Raw genomic sequence first — 19,968 nt, forward strand, 5'->3', positions numbered from 1 at the left:
TAGTTTTCTTTGTAAAACCAGTCAAAATCACCTCAATTTCTGTAATATGTCTTCCATTCTATAAAATGAGACCAGGAAAACTAGAATACAACAATAAATACCATACGAAAATACAGTGCAAAGTCGCTGTTTTAATCCAAAAATACGGTCAAAGTTTTTTTTTTCTCATTACGCACTGTGTGCTGCAGGATTTCTTTTATACTGCGCACACTGACCACATAGACCCATTCTTTCATATGTAGGCCTACCAGCTTTCTCTCACTAGATTTGAGGGCGCTAGAATTTAGGCGTACTAGTCACAGACCGGGCCGCGGGGGCGTTGACCCCCGAAACTCTCTCCAGGTAAACTCTCTCCAGGTAAACGTCAAAAACCCTGGTGCATAAGCCATACTAGTACAGCCGAAACCCTGAAAGGGTTAAAAGAGGAGTGTTAATATGACATTACATCAGTGAATCCATGGTGTATGCTGCACTGTTTGCTCTAGCTGAGGCTAAATTTAACTGGCACTCCCACAAGATACTAAGTGGTCCCAGATTTTTTTAATACTGTGCACACCAAGTGTTAAAACCCATTCTATGCTGACCAGGCATCTCGGGCCAGTCATGCCAAATTTGGAGGCAGGAAAAATTAAAACATATATATGTATACGTAAGAACTTATATACGTTTGGACCGTTTAGGGGTTAAAGGAGGTGTTTGAGATATTGGCAGTTTGGAGGGATATGTAATAGGACGGTGTATATATATATATATATAATTGGGGCCCTGATATTATATTCTATATGGAGTTTATTATATTTCAGGTCAATTTTTATATTGTATCTTATATAGCTTCTAAACTGTTGTATCTGGGTGCCTCTGCAAAAAAAGTGATTATGTATGAGTGAGGTGAAAGTGTTGAAAGATGTTGAAAGTATTTTCATTTTGGGGATTTTCTTTCTTTTTGGGTCACCCTGCCTAGGTGGAAAACGGCCGACTTGTTGAAAAAAAAAAATGTTTTAGTGTCAGGAATGTCTACAGTGTTCTTTAACTGTTTTTAAATTAGATTGTTTAATTTTGCATAAAACTGGCAAAACTACCAAATTCTATGGACTTTAATGTGTATTTTTGATAGTTCAATTGTTAGTTTCTTGTGCTGAATCAATAGAATGAAAGGCATGCTAGCAGTAGCTTAGAATTTGTTTGATATGAGCAGCAAAATTGTCTTAAAACAGAACTCAAAGTGGGCAAAATTGCAGATGCATAAATTGCACAATAACTGCTAACTTTGCACTTATTTTTTTTATTATCACACTGGCCGATTCCCACCAAGGCAGGGTGGCCCGAAAAAGAAAAACTTTCACCATCATTCACTCCATCACTGTCTTGCCAGAAGGGTGCTTTACACTACAGTTTTTAAACTGCAACATTAACACCCCTCCTTCAGAGTGCAGGCACTGTACTTCCCATCTCCAGGACTCAAGTCCGGCCTGCCGGTTTCCCTGAATCCCTTCATAAATGTTACTTTGCTCACACTCCAACAGCACGTCAAGTATTAAAAACCATTTGTCTCCATTCACTCCTATCAAACACGCTTACGCATGCCTGCTGGAAGTCCAAGCCCCTCGCACACAAAACCTCCTTTACCCCCTCCCTCCAACCTTTCCTAGGCCGACCCCTACCCCGCCTTCCTTCCACTACAGACTGATACACTCTTGAAGTCATTCTGTTTCGCTCCATTCTCTCTACATGTCTGAACCACCTCAACAACCCTTCCTCAGCCCTCTGGACAACAGTTTTGGTAATCCCGCACCTCCTCCTAACTTCCAAACTACGAATTCTCTGCATTATATTCACACCACACATTGCCCTCAGACATGACATCTCCACTGCCTCCAGCCTTCTCCTCGCTGCAACATTCATCACCCACGCTTCACACCCATATAAGAGCGTTGGTAAAACTATATTCTCATACATTCCCCTCTTTGCCTCCAAGGACAAAGTTCTTTGTCTCCACAGACTCCTAAGTGCACCACTCACTCTTTTTCCCTCATCAATTCTATGATTCACCTCATCTTTCATAGACCCATCCGCTGACACGTCCACTCCCAAATATCTGAATACGTTCACCTCCTCCATACTCTCTCCCTCCAATCTGATATCCAATCTTTCATCACCTAATCTTTTTGTTATCCTCATAACCTTACTCTTTCCTGTATTCACCTTTAATTTTCTTCTTTTGCACACCCTACCAAATTCATCCACCAATCTCTGCAACTTCTCTTCAGAATCTCCCAAGAGCACAGTGTCATCAGCAAAGAGCAGCTGTGACAACTCCCACTTTGTGTGTGATTCTTTATCTTTTAACTCCACGCCTCTTGCCAAGACCCTCGCATTTACTTCTCTTACAACCCCATCTATAAATATATTAAACAACCACGGTGACATCACACATCCTTGTCTAAGGCCTACTTTTACTGGGAAAAAATTTCCCTCTTTCCTACATACTCTAACTTGAGCCTCACTATCCTCATAAAAACTCTTCACTGCTTTCAGTAACCTACCTCCTACACCATACACTTGCAACATCTGCCACATTGCCCCCCTATCCACCCTGTCATACGCCTTTTCCAAATCCATAAATGCCACAAAGACCTCTTTAGCCTTATCTAAATACTGTTCACTTATATGTTTCACTGTAAACACCTGGTCCACACACCCCCTACCTTTCCTAAAGCCTCCTTGTTCATCTGCTATCCTATTCTCCGTCTTACTCTTAATTCTTTCAATTATAACTCTACCATACACTTTACCAGGTATACTCAACAGACTTATCCCCCTATAATTTTTGCACTCTCTTTTATCCCCTTTGCCTGTATACAAAGGAACTATGCATGCTCTCTGCCAATCCCTAGGTACCTTACCCTCTTCTATACATTTATTAAATAATTGCACCAACCACTCCAAAACTATATCCCCACCTGCTTTTAACATTTCTATCTTTATCCCATCAATCCCGGCTGCCTTACCCCCTTTCATTTTACCTACTGCCTCACGAACTTCCCCCACACTCACAACTGGCTCTTCCTCACTCCTACAAGATGTTATTCCTCCTTGCCCTATACACGAAATCACAGCTTCCCTATCTTCATTAACATTTAACAATTCCTCAAAATATTCCCTCCATCTTCCCAATACCTCTAACTCTCCATTTAATAACTCTCCTCTCCTATTTTTAACTGACAAATCCATTTGTTCTCTAGGCTTTCTTAACTTGTTAATCTCACTCCAAAACTTTTTCTTATTTTCAACAAAATTTGTTGATAACATCTCACCCACTCTCTCATTTGCTCTCTTTTTACATTGCTTCACCACTCTCTTAACCTCTCTTTTTCTCCATATACTCTTCCCTCCTTGCATCACTTCTACTTTGTAAAAACTTCTCATATGCTAACTTTTTCTCCCTTACTACTCTCTTTACATCATCATTCCACCAATCGCTCCTCTTCCCTCCTGCACCCACTTTCCTGTAACCACAAACTTCTGCTGAACACTCTAACACTACATTTTTAAACCTACCCCATACCTCTTCGACCCCATTGCCTATGCTCTCATTAGCCCATCTATCCTCCAATAGCTGTTTATATCTTACCCTAACTGCCTCCTCTTTTAGTTTATAAACCTTCACCTCTCTCTTCCCTGATGCTTCTATTCTCCTTGTATCCCATCTACCTTTTACTCTCAGTGTAGCTACAACTAGAAAGTGATCTGATATATCTGTGGCCCCTCTATAAACATGTACATCCTGAAGTCTACTCAACAGTCTTTTATCTACCAATACATAATCCAACAAACTACTGTCATTTCGCCCTACATCATATCTTGTATACTTATTTATCCTCTTTTTCTTAAAATATGTATTACCTATAACTAAACCCCTTTCTATACAAAGTTCAATCAAAGGGCTCCCATTATCATTTACACCTGGCACCCCAAACTTACCTACCACACCCTCTCTAAAAGTTTCTCCTACTTTAGCATTCAGGTCCCCTACCACAATTACTCTCTCACTTGGTTCAAAGGCTCCTATACATTCACTTAACATCTCCCAAAATCTCTCTCTCTCCTCTGCATTCCTCTCTTCTCCAGGTGCATACACGCTTATTATGGCCCACTTCTCACATCCAACCTTTACTTTAACCCTTTGAGGGTCGACAGGCCCTCTCCGAAACTCGTTCTCAGGGTCGGCCAAATTTAAAAAAAAAAAATTATTTTCTATTATGAAAAGATAGAGAATCTTTTCCCGATCATAAAGACACCAAAAGTTTGAAATTTGATAGAAAACTTACGGAATTATGCTCTCGCAAAGTTAGCGGTCTCGGCGATGTTTACGCATCGGCGATTTTGCCCACTTTGAGCCCCATTTTCGGCCAATTTCACTGTACTAGTCGACAAAAAACATGAATATTTCGCTAGAACTCCATTTTTTCTATCGAATGGGTGCAAGAAACCACTCATTTATGAAATTCAACTATCCAGTACAGTGGTCAGAATTTAGCAATTTTGCCAATTTCACACAAATTTCAAAAGATGCCAATTTCCGAATAGGGTCCAGAATAAACAAGAAAGACATTCCTGGCACTAAAATGACATTTCCTCTAGTCATTAGTCATGTCTCAAGGCCTCTCTTATATTCTTTTGCTTTCCACTTTGAATTTTTATTTTCACAAAAAATATAAGATTTACTGTTATGCAGACTACTGCATTAGTGTAAAAAATGGTATAAATATTATTGGTGTGCTTGTGAAAGAATATTAGACTCACCAGTTGACGTGTATTGCACGCTTGGCACGATTTGTTTACTTTTGAAGTTTGGTAAAAATCGAACATTTCTGCTACTTTGAGCTCAATTTCAAGGCACCTTTCTTTGTAAAACCAGTCAAAATCATCTCAATTTCTGTAATATGTCTTCCATTCTATAAAATGAGACCAAGAAAACTAGAATACAACAATAAATACCATACGAAAATACACTGCAAAGTCGCTGATTTATTAAAAAAAAATGGTCAAAGTTTTTTTTTTCTCATTATGCACTGTGTGCTGCAGGATTTTTTTTAGACTGTGCACACTGACCACATAGACCCATTCTTTCATATGAAGGCCTACCAGCTTTCTCCCACTAGATTTGAGGCCGCTAGAATTTATGAGTACTAGTACGTCAAAAACCCCTACGCGTAAGACGTACTAGTACGACGAAAACCCTCAAAGGGTTAATCCACATAATTCTTGAATTTACACATTCATATTCTCTTTTCTCCTTCCATAACTGATCATTTAACATTACTGCACTTAAATAATTCTGTAATTTTTTTTTTTTTTTTTTTTTTGAAAATTTTGCAATTCTGGTGTCATTATTTTCAGAATAAGAGTCTACCATTTCAGAAGAAAAAATATTTTTTTCTAAGTGTGGACACTAGGTACTTTTAAATTGGGCGGGGGGAGTCTGGACAGTGAAAGGGTTAAATACAATGGACCCCTGGAAATCGTAGTCCTTGGATTTCGTAATGATTGGAAATTATAACATTTTTTCGTCAAAATGTTGGCTCGGTGATCGTCATTTAGCTCGGTAATAGTCATTTGTCCTGAATGCATCCGCGCAAGAGTGGCCCGACACACAATTTACAGCCAGTGAGCATGATCCCACGCGTTCATACAATACATTTCATAATAATCCATTTGTTTTAGTGCTTGCAACTGCTAAATAAGTCACCATGGGCCCAAAGAAAGCTATTGCCAGCCCTTTGGTAAAGAAAGTGAGAAACACAAAATTCAAGAAAAAGTTTGTAGAAAAATACGAAAGTAGTGGTGGTAGTGATGGTGGTAGAGGGTGGTAGTGGTAGTGATGGTGGTAGTGGTTGTGATGGTGGTAGAGGGTGGTAGTGGTTGTGATGGTGGTAGAGGGTGGTAGTGGTAGTGGTAGTGATGGTGGTAGAGGGTGGTAGTGGTTGTGATGTTGGTAGAGGGTGGTAGTGGTTGTGATGGTGGTAGTGGTTGTGATGGTGGTAGAGGGTGGTAGTGGTTGTGATGGTGGTAGAGGGTGGTAGTGGTTGTGATGGTGGTAGAGGGTGGTACTGGTTGTGATGGTGGTAGAGGGTGGTAGTGATTGTGGTAGAGGGTGGTACTGGTTGTGATGGTGGTAGAGGGTGGTAGTGGTAGTGATGGTAGAGGGTGGTAGTGGTAGTGATGGTGGTAGAGGGTGGTAGTGGTTGTGATGGTGGTAGAGGGTGGTAGTGGTTGTGATGGTGGTAGAGGGTGGTAGTGGTTGTGATGGTGGTAGAGGGTGGTAGTGGTTGTGATGGTGGTAGAGGGTGGTAGTGGTTGTGATGGTGGTAGAGGGTGGTAGTGGTTGTGATGGTGGTAGAGGGTGGTAGTGGTTGTGATGGTGGAGGGTGGAAGTGGTGGTGGTAGAGGTTGTGATGGTAGAGGGTGGTAGTGATGTTAGAAGAGGGTGGTAGAGGATGCTAGTGGTTGTGATGGTGGTAGAGGGTGGTAGTGGTTGTGATGGTAGAAGATGGTAGTGGTTGTGATGGTAGAGGGTAGTAGTGATGGTGGCAGAGGGTGGTAGTGGTTGATGGTGGTAGAGGGCAGTAGTGGTTGTGATGGTAGAGGGTGGTAGTGATGGTGATAGAAGGTGGTAGTAGTTGTGATGGTAGAAGGTGGTAGTGATGTAAGAGGGTGGTAGTGATTGTGATGGTAGAGGGTGGTAGTGGTTGTGATGGTGGTAGAGGGTGGTAGTGGTTGTGATGGTGGTAGAGGGCAGTAGTGGTTGTGATGGTGGTAGAGGGTGGTAGTGGTTGTGATGGTAGAAGGTGATAGTGGTGGTGGTAGTGGGTGGTAGTGGTTGCAATTGTGGTAGAGGGTGGTAGTGATGGTGGAAGAGGGTGGTAGTGATTGTGGTAGAGGGTATTATTATTATTATTATAATCAAGGGGGAAGCGCTAAACCCGGAGGATTATACAGCGCCTGGGGGGGGGATGTGGAAGGCATTCAGGCTTAATTCGGGGAACTGGAGCACAGATCCAATTCCCTAAATCAAGAGCCCCTCACCAACATCAAGGAACCTTCCTTGAGGGGTGTGGTAGAGGGTAGAGCTGCAAGAGTTCTCTGGATAGTTTTTTTTTTGTGAAACAGGGGTCCAGTGACTCTCAAGCTGGTCCTAGTGGCATTAAAAACCAAGAAGGGAAGTAACCCCAGAAAAGTACTTGGTTCCTGAAGTCTTTATGGAAGGGGATTCCCCTTCCAAACAATAGTAACTCCTCCATCCTTTCCTCTTCCCCTGTCTTCTACATATCAACAAGTCTTCAATAAAGGTAAGTGTCATGTTATTGTTTTATTCCTCATGTCTCATTGTTTTCTGTATAGGTAAATGTATATTTCATGTAAAAAATTTATTTTTTTTAATACTTTTAGGTGTCTGGAACGGATTATTTCTTATGGAGAAAGTGAATTCGGAAATCGTCAAATTCAGGTTTAGTCACACTCTCTGGAATGGATTAATTACGATAACCAGGGGTCCATTGTACACAAATAACTTGCACATAGGAGAGAGGAGCTAACGACGATGCTTCGGTCTGACTTGGACCATTTACAAAGCCACACTAACAGAAAGGAGAGAAGGAGGGAGTATATATAGGCCGGCAGACAGGGAGGGGACAAGAGAGGTAGTAGAGGAATATGAAAAGTAATGGTAGAGGTGGCAGTAGTAGTAGAGTCAGTCAAATACTAAGAAAGAGGAGCACTGCAAGGGAGCTAGGGGCCCACAAAGGGTAGGAACAAGAATACAGAGGGGGAAAAAATAAAGGATCAAATACCCAAGTCAGAAGAAAGAAACCCCAAAGGAGAAAGAGGAAAGGAGAAGAGGGAGAAGGGAAAAAACAAGAATTAGGTTAAGTCATGGGTGTTCTGAAGTTTGGAGAATTTTACAGTGTAATGGGAAAGGAAGGCATCAAGAGAGAAAGCCAGGACTAAGATTCATGCAGGGAAAGTTGTGTGTAAGGGAGGATTCAACCAGACGGCGACTGTGAAAGTTGTTGTTAGCTCCTCTGTCCTATGTGCAGGTTATTTATTGTTCCAGTCAGAGTATTGTGCCTTTTTGTTATTTAAAGAGTTAAATATTAGGGCAGTTCAGAAAACAGAGACCATGTGCTGAACACGTGGTCCAGCAACTGGCTTCTTGAATTCAACCCTGCCAAATGCAAAGTCATGAAGATCGGAGAAGGGCAAAGAAGACCACAGACAGAGTACAGTATAGGCTAGGTGGCCAAAGACTGCAAACCTCGCTCAAGGAGAAAGATCTTGGGGTGACCATAACACCGAGCATGTCTCCGGAGGCACACATCAACCAGATAACTGCTGCAGCATATGGGCGCCTGGCAAACCTGAGAATAGCGTTCCAATACCTTAGTAAGGAATCGTTCAGGGCACTGTACACTGTGTACATCAGGTCCATACTGGAGTATGCAGCACCAGTTTGGAACCCACACCTGGTCAAGCATGCCAAGAAATTAGAGAAAGTGCAAAGGTTTGCAACAAGGCTAGTTCCAGAGCTCAGGGGTATGTCCTAGAAAGAAAGGTTGAGGGAAATTGGACTGATGACACTGGAGGACAGGAGGGTCAGGGAAGACATGATAACAACATACAAAATACAGTGGACCCCCGGTTAACGATATTTTTTCATTCCAGAAGTATGTTCAGCTGCCAGTACTGACCGAATTTGTTCCCATAAGGAATATTGTGAAGTAGATTAGTCCATTTCAGACCCCCAAACATAACGTACAAACGCACTTACATAAATACACTTACATAATTGGTCGCATTGGGAGGTGATTAAGCGGGGGTCCACTGTACTGTGTGGAATAGATAAGGTGGACAGAGACAGGTTGTTCCAGAGAGGGGGCACAGAAACAAGGGGTCACAATTGGAAGTTGAAGGCTCAAACGAGTCACAGGGATGTTAGGAAGTATTTCTTCAGTCATAGAGTCATCAGGAAGTGGAATAGCCTAGCAAGTGATGTAGTGGAGGCAGGAATCATACATAGCTTTAAGACGAGGTATGACAAAGCTCAGGAAGCAGAGAGAGAGAGAGAGGGGACCTAGTAGCGATCAGTGAAGAGGTGGGGCCAGGAGCTGAGTCTCGACCCCTGCAACCACAATTAGGTGAGTACACACACACACACACACACACACACACACACACACACACACACACACACACACACACACACACACACACACACACACACACACACACGCACGCACGCGCGAGAACATCAAACTCCTGTTTCCACATTTCGAGGCAATTTTTTTGAACAGTTGAAGCAGCCAAACAGCAAAAAGTTTTGAAAGTTATAAGGGAATGGGGGTCTAACAACTCTGACCATAGAGTGCCTGTACATGCAAATTGCTCCAAGAATTTTGCTTTAGTCACCATACACCAGCACTGTAAATTTAAAGCCGATTGGATGAGACACACTTGTATTATGAGTGACATAAAAATGAGAAGATGGAGTAAGAACAAACATTTGGTAACCACTTAATAATAATACCTATAATTTTTTTTATAATTAGAATGATAGACTTCCAGTCAGTGTGTGTAGGTGTGTGTTAGGAGTGAATGGAGGTAAATGGTTTTTATTATTTGGTGTGCTGTTGGAGTGTGAGCAAAGTAACATTTATGAAGGGATTCAGGGAAACCAGTCAGCCAGACTTGAGTCCTTGAGGTGAGAAGTACGGTGTCTGCACTCAGGAGGAGTAGAGATACGTTGCAGTTTTTGAATTGTAGTGTTGGCACACCTCTGGCAAAACAATGATGGACTGAGTGATGATGAAAGTGTTTCTTCTTTTTTGGGTTGCTCTGCCTCGGTGAGAAATGGCTGATGTGTTAATTAAATTATTATTATTATAATCAAAAAGAAGCGCTAAGCCACAAGGGCTATACAGCATGTTAATTAAAAAAAAAAAAAAAAAAAAAAAAAAAAAAAAAAAAACAATAATTTCATTAACAATAATAATATATACATGTATAAGACATTTTCTTTCACTTCATTAAGGACAACTATGTAATTAAAAACAAAATTAGTGTACATACAAGCAATTGTTTTTATTAAGTACTGTACAAGATTACTATTAGCACAATATTGTATGCCTGTCTGTACTAGTTATTATTCTTCAGTTTGAGCAGCTGTAGTATGATCAGGAGTATCAGCAGCTGTAGCAGTATCAGAAGGTAGTGTGAAGGTAAACGTGAGATCTGTGTCTTTCAAGTGTTCATCCTCCCATTGTTCAAATGCTGCAAGTTGTTCCTTGTTGAGGTGTGTTTGCCAGCCTCCCACCTCACCTGTACACAATAAAATCTCTCTACAATATAAACAAATTTTATTACAATAACTTGTAGAAACAGTAATTCTTAATTAATTTAATGCACTAATAGAAGTTTCCAAATGTGTGTCTAAATCAGAATACAGTTGAACCCGGTATCCACGGATTCAGTTTCCACGATTTCAGTTATCCGCGGTTTACCATGGCCCAAATTATTATTATAAAGAAAAAGAAGCACTGAGCCCATTAGGGTTATACAGTGCTGCAGGGCAGTGGGTGATGTAAGATCACAGTATAAACAAAGGTGGAGAGAATAAGAGAGGTAGAGTTAGGAGGAGCTGTGAGGAGTGCTAAAGGAAGTAGTATTATCAAAGTTTGTGCAATAAATTGGTTGCTGTCAAAAAGTCAAAGAGGGTGTGTGTGTCAAAGGTGGGGCAGTGAGCAAAGAGGGAAAATAAAGGGCATCACAGTGGCAATGAAGTCTGAGGAAAATTCTGTGAGCTTGCTGATAGACTGGACAGTCCAATAGAATATGGGGAACTGAATTTGTAACTAGACAATTCTCAGAGTGGAACAGGGTGCCACTCCAGGAGATACTCATGAATGAGACAGGTATGTCATAGATGTTTAGGTTGGTCTACCAACCTCAACGACAAGAAGAAGGCCAGAAACCTAAACTTGGTTTGATAAGGCATATAGGACCAACATTGTTGCTAACTATTGCAAAGGTGGTTAGAGATTAAGGCAAAGTAGTCTGAGAATGGCATACCTCTATATGAAACTGGAAGGTCATGTGCTGCTGACCGTGCAGCAGTCTGCTTACTCATTGCCTTGAACATCAATGTGACCAGAGACCCAACAGAAAACGATTTCTTTGTTTTTGCTAGGGATGCTGTGCAACCAAAGTTGTATATGAAGAGCTAAGGGATGAGGCAAATCAAATTTTTTAATAGCTTGCAAAGCACTAAAGAAGTCTGAGATGATTACAAATGTTGAAGCAGGCATTGATGCAATACAGATAATTGCAACCAGAATTACATACAATTCAGCTGTAAAGAGGCTTGCTGAGTCTAATAAATGACCTTGCACTATGCTGTCCAGGGAACACTGCTGCAAACTCAACAGTCAGAGGATTTAGAACCATCAGTGTACACTGTGACAGCATGAGAATGAGACAGGAAGTGATTCTTAACCCATAGGTATTAAGGCTTTCATGCACAGCAGTGGGGAAGAACAGACATGAAATGTCAGAACCTCCCAAGGGGAAGTGAAAAGTTAGATGCTAGATGAACATATAAAAGGGGAAACTGAAGACAAGCCAAGAGTGAGCAAAGACGTAGAGAAAAAGGGACAGAGTAAACAGGGGCGGCAAACAAATGATGGACCTTTGCTAATGTCCATTATTATCCTGTATACAGCAGGATTGTGAAGGTCATGGGATGAAGCTTAGGAAGAGCGGCAGGGGAGGCTGCAGAATATATCTGGTCACCATACTTGTTTTGATAAAATTAAGTCTGAATGCAATTGAAGGAGAATTCGATGATCCACCCCCCTATGAAAGACGGGCAAGTTTTAAGGAGGTTCAGATGGCTATGGCAAGTTGTTTTTTAGGGAGGTAATGTGAAGTTTCAAGGACAACCAGTGATCAAACATGTATCATATTCAAGGATATGCGAGCCATACAGGTAATGGAGTATCAGGGACGATTGAATGTCTGGTGGATGTAATTTGGTGTGTTTTCGCACTAGAAAATTTAAACCCACGAGTAGTGGCCCAATGGGAAACACGGTTGATAGCATTCTGAAGAGAGGCTGCTATTAGGTGACAGTCAACAGCTGCACAAGCTATAGCAAAGTCATCAACATAGAATGATGGCCAAATATTGGATGGAAGAACAGATGCCAAATCATTTATAGCAAGGAGAAACAGTGTGGTGCTAAGGACACATCCATGGGGAACACCTTCAGTTTGGACAAAGTCCAGGGAAAGCATATTTTTAACCTGAACACAGAAATGTCTCTCAGGCAGTATGCCCCTGAGGCCTAAAGAGTGGGCTTGGACCAAGATATTGTGTCTCCAAGTAGTGTCATATGCGTTTTCTAGATAAAAAAAAAAATTGCGATAACTGAGTGGTTACTAACAAGGCATTATGAACATACATATCTAAACAGAGTAAGGGGTCAATAGTAGATCAGCCCTTATGAAAGCCATACTGACAAAGGGAGAGACTATTGTGTGTCTCTAAATACCACATCAAATGTCTATTTACCAGACATTCCATCACCTTGCATGCTGCACTGGTAAGAGCAGTGGGACCAAAGTGTGAAGTATCATGTCCCGAAGTACCTGGTTTATGAAAAGGCAAAACAATGGTAGATTTCCACAGCTGGGGAAGAACTCCTTGTGACCAAATAAGATTAAAAAGACATAAGAGGACTGAACGGGGTGATGGATATAAATGCTGAAGCATACGAATATGAATGCCGTCAGGCCCAGCTGCCAGTAACTCTCTGGCAGACTCGGAGGAAAGAAACGAGGGACATAGATGGAGCCCTTCAGAGATACATACAAGATTTCCAATCTCTGTGGCAACTTCAAGAGGGTTTGCAACACTGACACCAGGAATCCAAAGAACAGAAGCCGAGTCTGGAGAATACTTACCACTCAATTTCTGTACTTTTTTTACCAAAATGCATTCATAATGGAGGAAACAAAAGTGACAGTAGAAACATAGTCCTGCATTTAGCTTCACAAGCAATTGCTCTTGCCTGTTTAAAATTAAGGAGTTGCTCTGTGATCCTACTGTAATGATATTCATCTCATGCAGCACGTTTCAAATGTACTGCATGAGCACAAGTGGGAGACCACCAAGGCATGCACTTCTGAGAATGCCTGCTCAAGGTTTGAGGGACAGAATGTGAAGCTGTGGTTTAAACTGAGGTTAAAAATGTGTGTAACAGCTCATCAGCAGAGGATGAAGAGGGTTCCTCACTAAAAGCAGTTTGGCACAAGTACAGGTCCCAATTCACCCATTCAAATTGCCAATGTGGGCTTTGAGGAGGGAGAGAATATGAATGGGAAGAAAGATAGGAAAATGATCACTGTCATGTAAATCTGAGAGCACAGACCAGTTAAAGTCTAGTGCCACTGAGGAAAAGCAAACAGAGATAGATGCAAGAGAGAGATTTAGTACGTTTATCAAATTGAGTGGGAGTACCCATATTTAAAATAAGGAGGGGAAGAGAAATGAGAAGAGTCTCTAACTGGTCACCATGAGAGCCACAGTGAGATCCCCAGAGGAAATGATGAGCATTAAAATCACCTAATAAGAGAGTTGGTGGTAAGGAAGACACCAGAAATGCAACATCTGGGAAAGATAATGGCTGAGATGGAGAAAGATACAAAGAGCAGACTGTACACCACTTGTTCATGTATATGTGGGCTGCAATGTAGTGCAGTGAAGTATGAACAAAGATCTGATGGTATGGTATACCTGTTTGTACAAAGAGAGCACTTTCATTAAAAGTTCCATTGGGAAAAGGATCCATTGAATGCAGTAAAATACAGTGGAACCTCAAAAATCGAACTGCTCCCAACACAACCAATTATGTAAGTGTATTTTTGTAAGTGCTTTTATAAGTATATTTTTGAGGGTCTGAAATGGACTAATCTAATTTACATTATTCCTGATGGGAATAAATTCATTCGGTAAAGGCACTCGAACAGCCTTCTGGATCGAAGAAAGTTCGATATTTGAGGTTCCACTGTATAGCCCTAGATGGGATGGATAACAGCGGAGCGCAATATTGGTTCTTGTAAACCAGACACAAACGGGAAAACTGGGAGAGCAATACCTGAAATTCACCTTGATTACCTGAGGCCTCAAATATTCCACTGCAAATAAGCCATGATTTACAATGAAACATTTACTGGCACCATGAAGCAATAGTTGTCTATGGACTAGGAAGGTTAGTAAAGTCTACATGAGGAGGTAGTGGAAGACGAGTAAGCAGCAAAGGATTGGAATGCTGTGAAGAAAGGAGTTATGTAGATGGTTTAGAAAAGTGAGGAAGAGGAGTGATGGGAGGAGGATTGGTGTTCATCATTGGTTTTATCTCCTCAATATATTCGGAGATAACTTCAAGCATTTCGGAGGACAAGAAAGCTGCAGGCAGTTTGACATTAGAGATAGGAAGAAGAAGGTTAGTAAAGATCAGAGAGATGATGGAAGTTACCAAAGAGGGGAAAAATAAGAGGTTAGAGTTAACTTGGTGAAGAAATTTGGTAGGGGACAGGAGAGGAAGAAACTTGGAAAAGAACATGAGAGGAGGGAACTGTATGAGGTGAGGATGAACCTCAACACCCGTAACAGAGACAGAGAGGGTAAAGTACTAGGCACAGACACTGGAAAGGAAAAATGTTTGGGAAGGATAAGTGAAGGAGGGGTTAAAGGAGATTTGAATGTAGGGAATGTTTTGGACTTTGGAGAAGTAGAGAGATGAAGGGAAGGTGTAGCTGTGGAAGGTCTTGCAGATATAGATGCACATGAATGAGAAGATGACTCGAGGACAGTTTGAGGTGATGAGGTAGGGACCATCACATAGTCTCTCCTGTTAATACTACACAAGCACATTACAGAGAATGAACATTGAAACAGGCCTTCTCTATCCAGCCTCCAATAGAAATATTTGTCTAACCAATTTTTATGTTTCCCAAGTAATAGCTTTTATATCGTTTACTCATATGCAAGTTAATGGTTCTAACATATTGTATTACTACTACTACTACTACCTCTAGTATTGCACCTCACTCTGAGCCTATATATACCCTCTGTGTCCATGTACTGTTTGTAACGGCTTGATAAAGCTCCTGGAGAGCGAAACGTTGTCACAATAAAATGTCACATTAGTTGCACTTGTGTCCTTTTACTTTACATATTGTCGGTAATTCTACCAACATTATTACTCTCCTCACTTATCGACATACTCGTTTACCAACAACTTGGAGTTACGATGGGCTCTCTGACAAGTTACTGTATACTGTATGAGAACTTGGGTCATGAACAGACAGTGCAGCGTCTCAGAGTCAAGTATCTGAATCTCCTTTCTACAGTCACTCAGGACACTAGCTTTCACAGTCTCCAAGACTACATTTTTGTACAAATTTCCTGTTGTTTTTCCTCTTGGAAGAGGAAAAACAACAGGAAAATGGAAGTACAAAAGAAGTTCATTGTTAAGGGGTTAGTGATGTGTTTCAGCATCAAACAATCTCCAAGACTACATATATTGTCTATAAATTTGTACTTTATTGTGCATCCCATAGTAGAAAATAGTCAGAAGTGCAGCAGCACTTGGAAGAGGAAAAACAAGAGGAAAATGGAAGAAGTACAAAATAAGTTCACAGTAAAGGGGTTAGCTGGTGTGTTCATTTGTGTGTTTACATTTTCGGTGTATCATGGCAGCTTAAGAAATGATTAACCCATTTACTGTCGCAACCCCAAATCTTGAAGTGTCTCCTGGTGTCGAAAAATTTTTGGAAAAAAAAAAAAATCTTATGAAATGATAAAAAATCTTTTTCCAATGGTAATGACACCAAAAGTACGAAATTTGATTGAAAACTTATGGAATTACGCTCCCGTGAAGTTAGTGATCTCGGTGATATATACGCATTGGCAATTTCGCCGACTTTGAGCCCTATTTTTGGCCAATTCCATTGCTCCAGTCGCCCAAACTCATAGCTATTTCTTTAGAACTCCATTTTTCTATCAATTGAGAACAAGAAACTGCCAATTTACCGATTTCAACTACCTAATAAAGTGGTCAGAAATTGGCAATTTGGTCAATTTCATGCAAATTAAAAAAGATGCCAATTTCAAAACAGGGTCCAGAATAAACAATGCAGATATTCTTGGCACTAAAATTACATATCCTCTGTTCATTAGTCGTGTCTCCAGGCCCCTGTTATGTTACTCTTGCTTTCTATTTTTATTTTTTATTCACACAAAAAATAGAAGATTTACTGTTATGCAGACTACTGCATTATTATAAAAATGGTATAAATAATATCAGTGCACTAGTGAAAGAATATTAGACTCCCCAGTTGATGTGTATTGGACGTGTGGTGTGATTTGCTTACTTTTGAACATTGGTAAAAATCGAACATTTCCGCTAATTTGAGCTCAATTTCAAGGTCTTTTTCATCTTGAAACTAATCAAAATCATTTCTATTTCTGTAATATGTTTTCCATTCTATCAAATGAGACCAAGAAAAGGAGAATTTCCCTATAAATACTATAGGAAAATACACCTCAAAGTTGGCGTTTTAATCCAAAAACACGGAGTTTTTTTCCCTCATTATGCACTGCATGCTGCAGGATTTTTTTTTATACAGTGCACACAGACCCATTTTCTCACATGTGGGCCTACCAGCTTTCTCCTGCTTGATTTAAAGCCGCTAGAATTATTGAGTGCAGATATGGAAAATTTTCTAGGGTGCTTACCTGTATGTACCTCAACATTATATACATACCAGTAATCTCATTGGGAGACAATCATATTGTTTACCGTAGTCACCCCGTGTAGACATGTGAGAAAACTTAACCACCCCTGGTCGCGGCAAGTGGTCCCCTCGACCTCACAATCTTATCCATATCTATCCGAGACCAGTATGGATTGGATAGCACCCACAAGTACGGTGCTACTAATTAATTGTGGACTGTATAGATTATATTAGTTTAGCTGAATGAAGGGGCGGGGGGGGTAGGATACACCTGGATACATCCATCAAGGAAAACATTTGTACATAATCCCACCACTTACCAGATGTTCTCTGGTGGTCACTTGATGTAGCTGGACCACTCATAACCTATCTAATTACAACATAACACCACTGGCCAGCATACGTTTGTTATAACTAGAAGGGTTACTTAACTGTGGGTGATTGATACTCCTTATTTCCTCCATTCACCGTCTCATTTTCGATGTCCTGCTACACCGACACGGTTCTCAATCCAGCAGGACGAGGTATCCGTTGGTTTGTCTCGCTTTAAAAGTCGTGACTCAAGGAGCTTCACTTTCCTTGTCTCGGGAACAACGAGGTCTAACGTGTTCACTCGGAGCAAAACGACTTATTTCACTTCACGCATTCTCTTAACTTAGCGTTATTATCATTAATTACATTACAATTCACAAGACGATTTAATGGCTCATACTTATTATACACATTAGAGATCACTCCATTAAGATCTGAGACCGATGAGTGATGATTAAACCAAGGGTAATTTTCCCCGGGACACAGTCCAGGACGACGCGTCAGTCACCCACGGTCCTGCCCTTATTTACTCACTTTACCACTCTATTACCGTGGTCCCGTAAATCACGATCCCTCACTCTCCACCAGGAACAGTTACGACACTTCCTATTACGAAATGAGGCCTATATTAATCCTTAGGCCGCCATGAATGCCAATTTCGTGGTTCCATGCTTTCCCTGCTTCCTCTCCACCTTCAAAACAAACCCGCCATTGCCCCAGCATATCCGCGCATGCGCAAAGGGAACTCTTGGTTCTACTCTATTTTCAAATACATTTTTGACTCATATCGGCACATAAAACACCTATTAGGCGCTATAGTTTCGGAAAATTAAAAATTTTCCACACTGCGGCCAGGCGGAAGTCGTTGTTAGACGAATTAAATTGCGTCTTCCTCCAGGAGACGATTCCAGCCCTCTCTAGATTGCGCTGCTGTTTTCCTAGTGGGTCTTACTACAGTTTCTTCTTGCATTACCCGGTCAGTGTCTTCAATATCACTCGTGTCACTTTCCCTTAGGTTTCCATCTGCACTGGATTGAACACCATTTAATTCTAAGGGAATTAATTTATTAATGGTACGCAAACTTTCCTGACCACGACACAACACTTTGACGTTTCTGACAACACCTTGTGCATCTGGGTATAATGTAACTACCTTGCCCAGAGGCCACAATGTTCGATGTTGTTCAGTATCAATTAACACAATGTCACCTGGTTGAATGTTCTGTCGGTTTACTGCCTCTGGCGCACCATAAAAGTGTTCACGTAGTGTAAGAAGATATTCTTTACGCCACACATCAGACCAATGAATAATTACCTTATTTAACATCTTGAACTTGTCACTCAACACAGTCACGTTATTGTAATCCTCATCACTTCCCTCGGGATTATCTCTATAGATAGGTGCAGCTTCTAACCTTTGTCCACATATTAGGTGAGAGGGAGTCAGTACCTCCGCGTCAGGAGTGTCGCTCATGTATGACAGAGGGCGACTGTTCACTCGATTCTCTGCCTCCACCAACACTGCCCGGAACTCCTCCAAATCAATTCTCTTCCTGTGTAGCACCTTACGAAGACATCTTTTCACTGTACCTATCATTCTTTCGTACAGTCCTCCCTGCCAAGGGGCTCTGGGAGTAATAAATTTCCAGACACACCCTCGCTGGGTCAACAAAGACTGTACATCATCACTCTTATTTAATTTCATCAAGTGTTGAGCACCCGCTACAAAATTGGTGGCATTATCTGAGATCATCAATCTTGGACAGGATCGTCTAGCTGCAAATTTCCGGAACAGCTGTATGAACTGTTCTGCAGACAAGTCCTGAGCCACTTCTAGATGAACAGCCCTAGTAGCTGTACAAGTAAATAGACATACATACACCTTCAAGGGGACACCATCTGAAGTACCTGTCAAAATGATTGGCCCACTATAGTCCACTCCGGTCACATCAAATGGTTTTACCAACTGCACGCGTTCCTTGGGCAATGGTGGAGGACCTGGGTACATGTAGGTTCTGGCATCCACCCGGCGACATATTACACACGACTTGATAACCCCTTTTACACTTTGCCGTCCTTGTGGAATCCAGAAGGTTTCCCGAATACAGTTTAAGGTATCCTGTACCCCACCGTGCATCACGTTATTATGGGCATTAAAGACAATCAAGGTTGTCAGGTGATGAGTTTTGGGCAGCAAGATAGGGTGCTTAGCATATTCCCCCAATTCAGCATTTTGTAACCTGCCTCTGCACCTAATTACATCATCCTCTAAATACAGCCCCAGCTTTTCTATTATTGAGCCTTTCACAATTTTTCCGTCCATCATGAATTTAATCTCATCCCTGTAGGTTTCTTCTTGTACCCTCTGTAGCCAGTATTTCAGGGGATGGGGAAAATTTTGTGAGATATTCATCTTACTTATAAATTTAAACACTAACCTGGTCACACTAATCAGCTTAGGTAAGGAAGAATACCTGTTCATATCAATGGCTAAGGAGGGACTACTGACCGGAGCGGTGCTCACCGTAATTTCGACAGGAGCAATATGTGCCTTTTGCACCGGCCAGTTAATTTTGTCCACCAGCCAACTTGGCCCTTTAAACCACGATAAAGCACTCACAAATTTTTCATAAGTCAAGCCTCGAGACAAGAAGTCAGCTGGGTTCTCGTCACCAGGAATGTGATTAAAGGTTAACATATGCTGACCCAAACTGTTATATTTCTCCTGCATTTGATTGATTTCAGCGACTCTGTTTTGTACATACACAATCTTACTGTTACCATTACGAATCCATTGTAAGGA

The 19,968-nt window shown here is 41.2% G+C and overlaps 2 protein-coding genes across 6 annotated transcripts in view; one reads left to right on the forward strand and one right to left on the reverse strand.

Moving 5' to 3' along the window:
• The window catches only part of LOC138853837 (zinc finger protein 84-like), a 161,267-nt gene that overhangs the window by 95,464 nt on the left and 45,835 nt on the right, over positions 1–19,968 (forward strand). The gene's annotated exons all lie outside the window — the stretch shown is intronic.
• The window catches only part of LOC128695778 (sulfotransferase 1E1-like), a 200,534-nt gene continuing 190,678 nt past the window's right edge, over positions 10,113–19,968 (reverse strand). For all 4 annotated transcript variants that reach the window (XM_070093141.1, XM_070093140.1, XM_070093142.1 and 1 more), the window contains one exon: positions 10,113–10,374. In XM_070093141.1, coding sequence (XP_069949242.1) covers positions 10,199–10,374 — 176 coding nt within the window. In that variant the 3' untranslated portion in view covers positions 10,113–10,198. The remainder of the gene's footprint in view (positions 10,375–19,968) is intronic.

The sequence above is a fragment of the Cherax quadricarinatus genome, chromosome 41 (assembly GCF_038502225.1).
Source record: "Cherax quadricarinatus isolate ZL_2023a chromosome 41, ASM3850222v1, whole genome shotgun sequence".
Lineage (NCBI taxonomy): Eukaryota > Metazoa > Arthropoda > Malacostraca > Decapoda > Parastacidae > Cherax > Cherax quadricarinatus.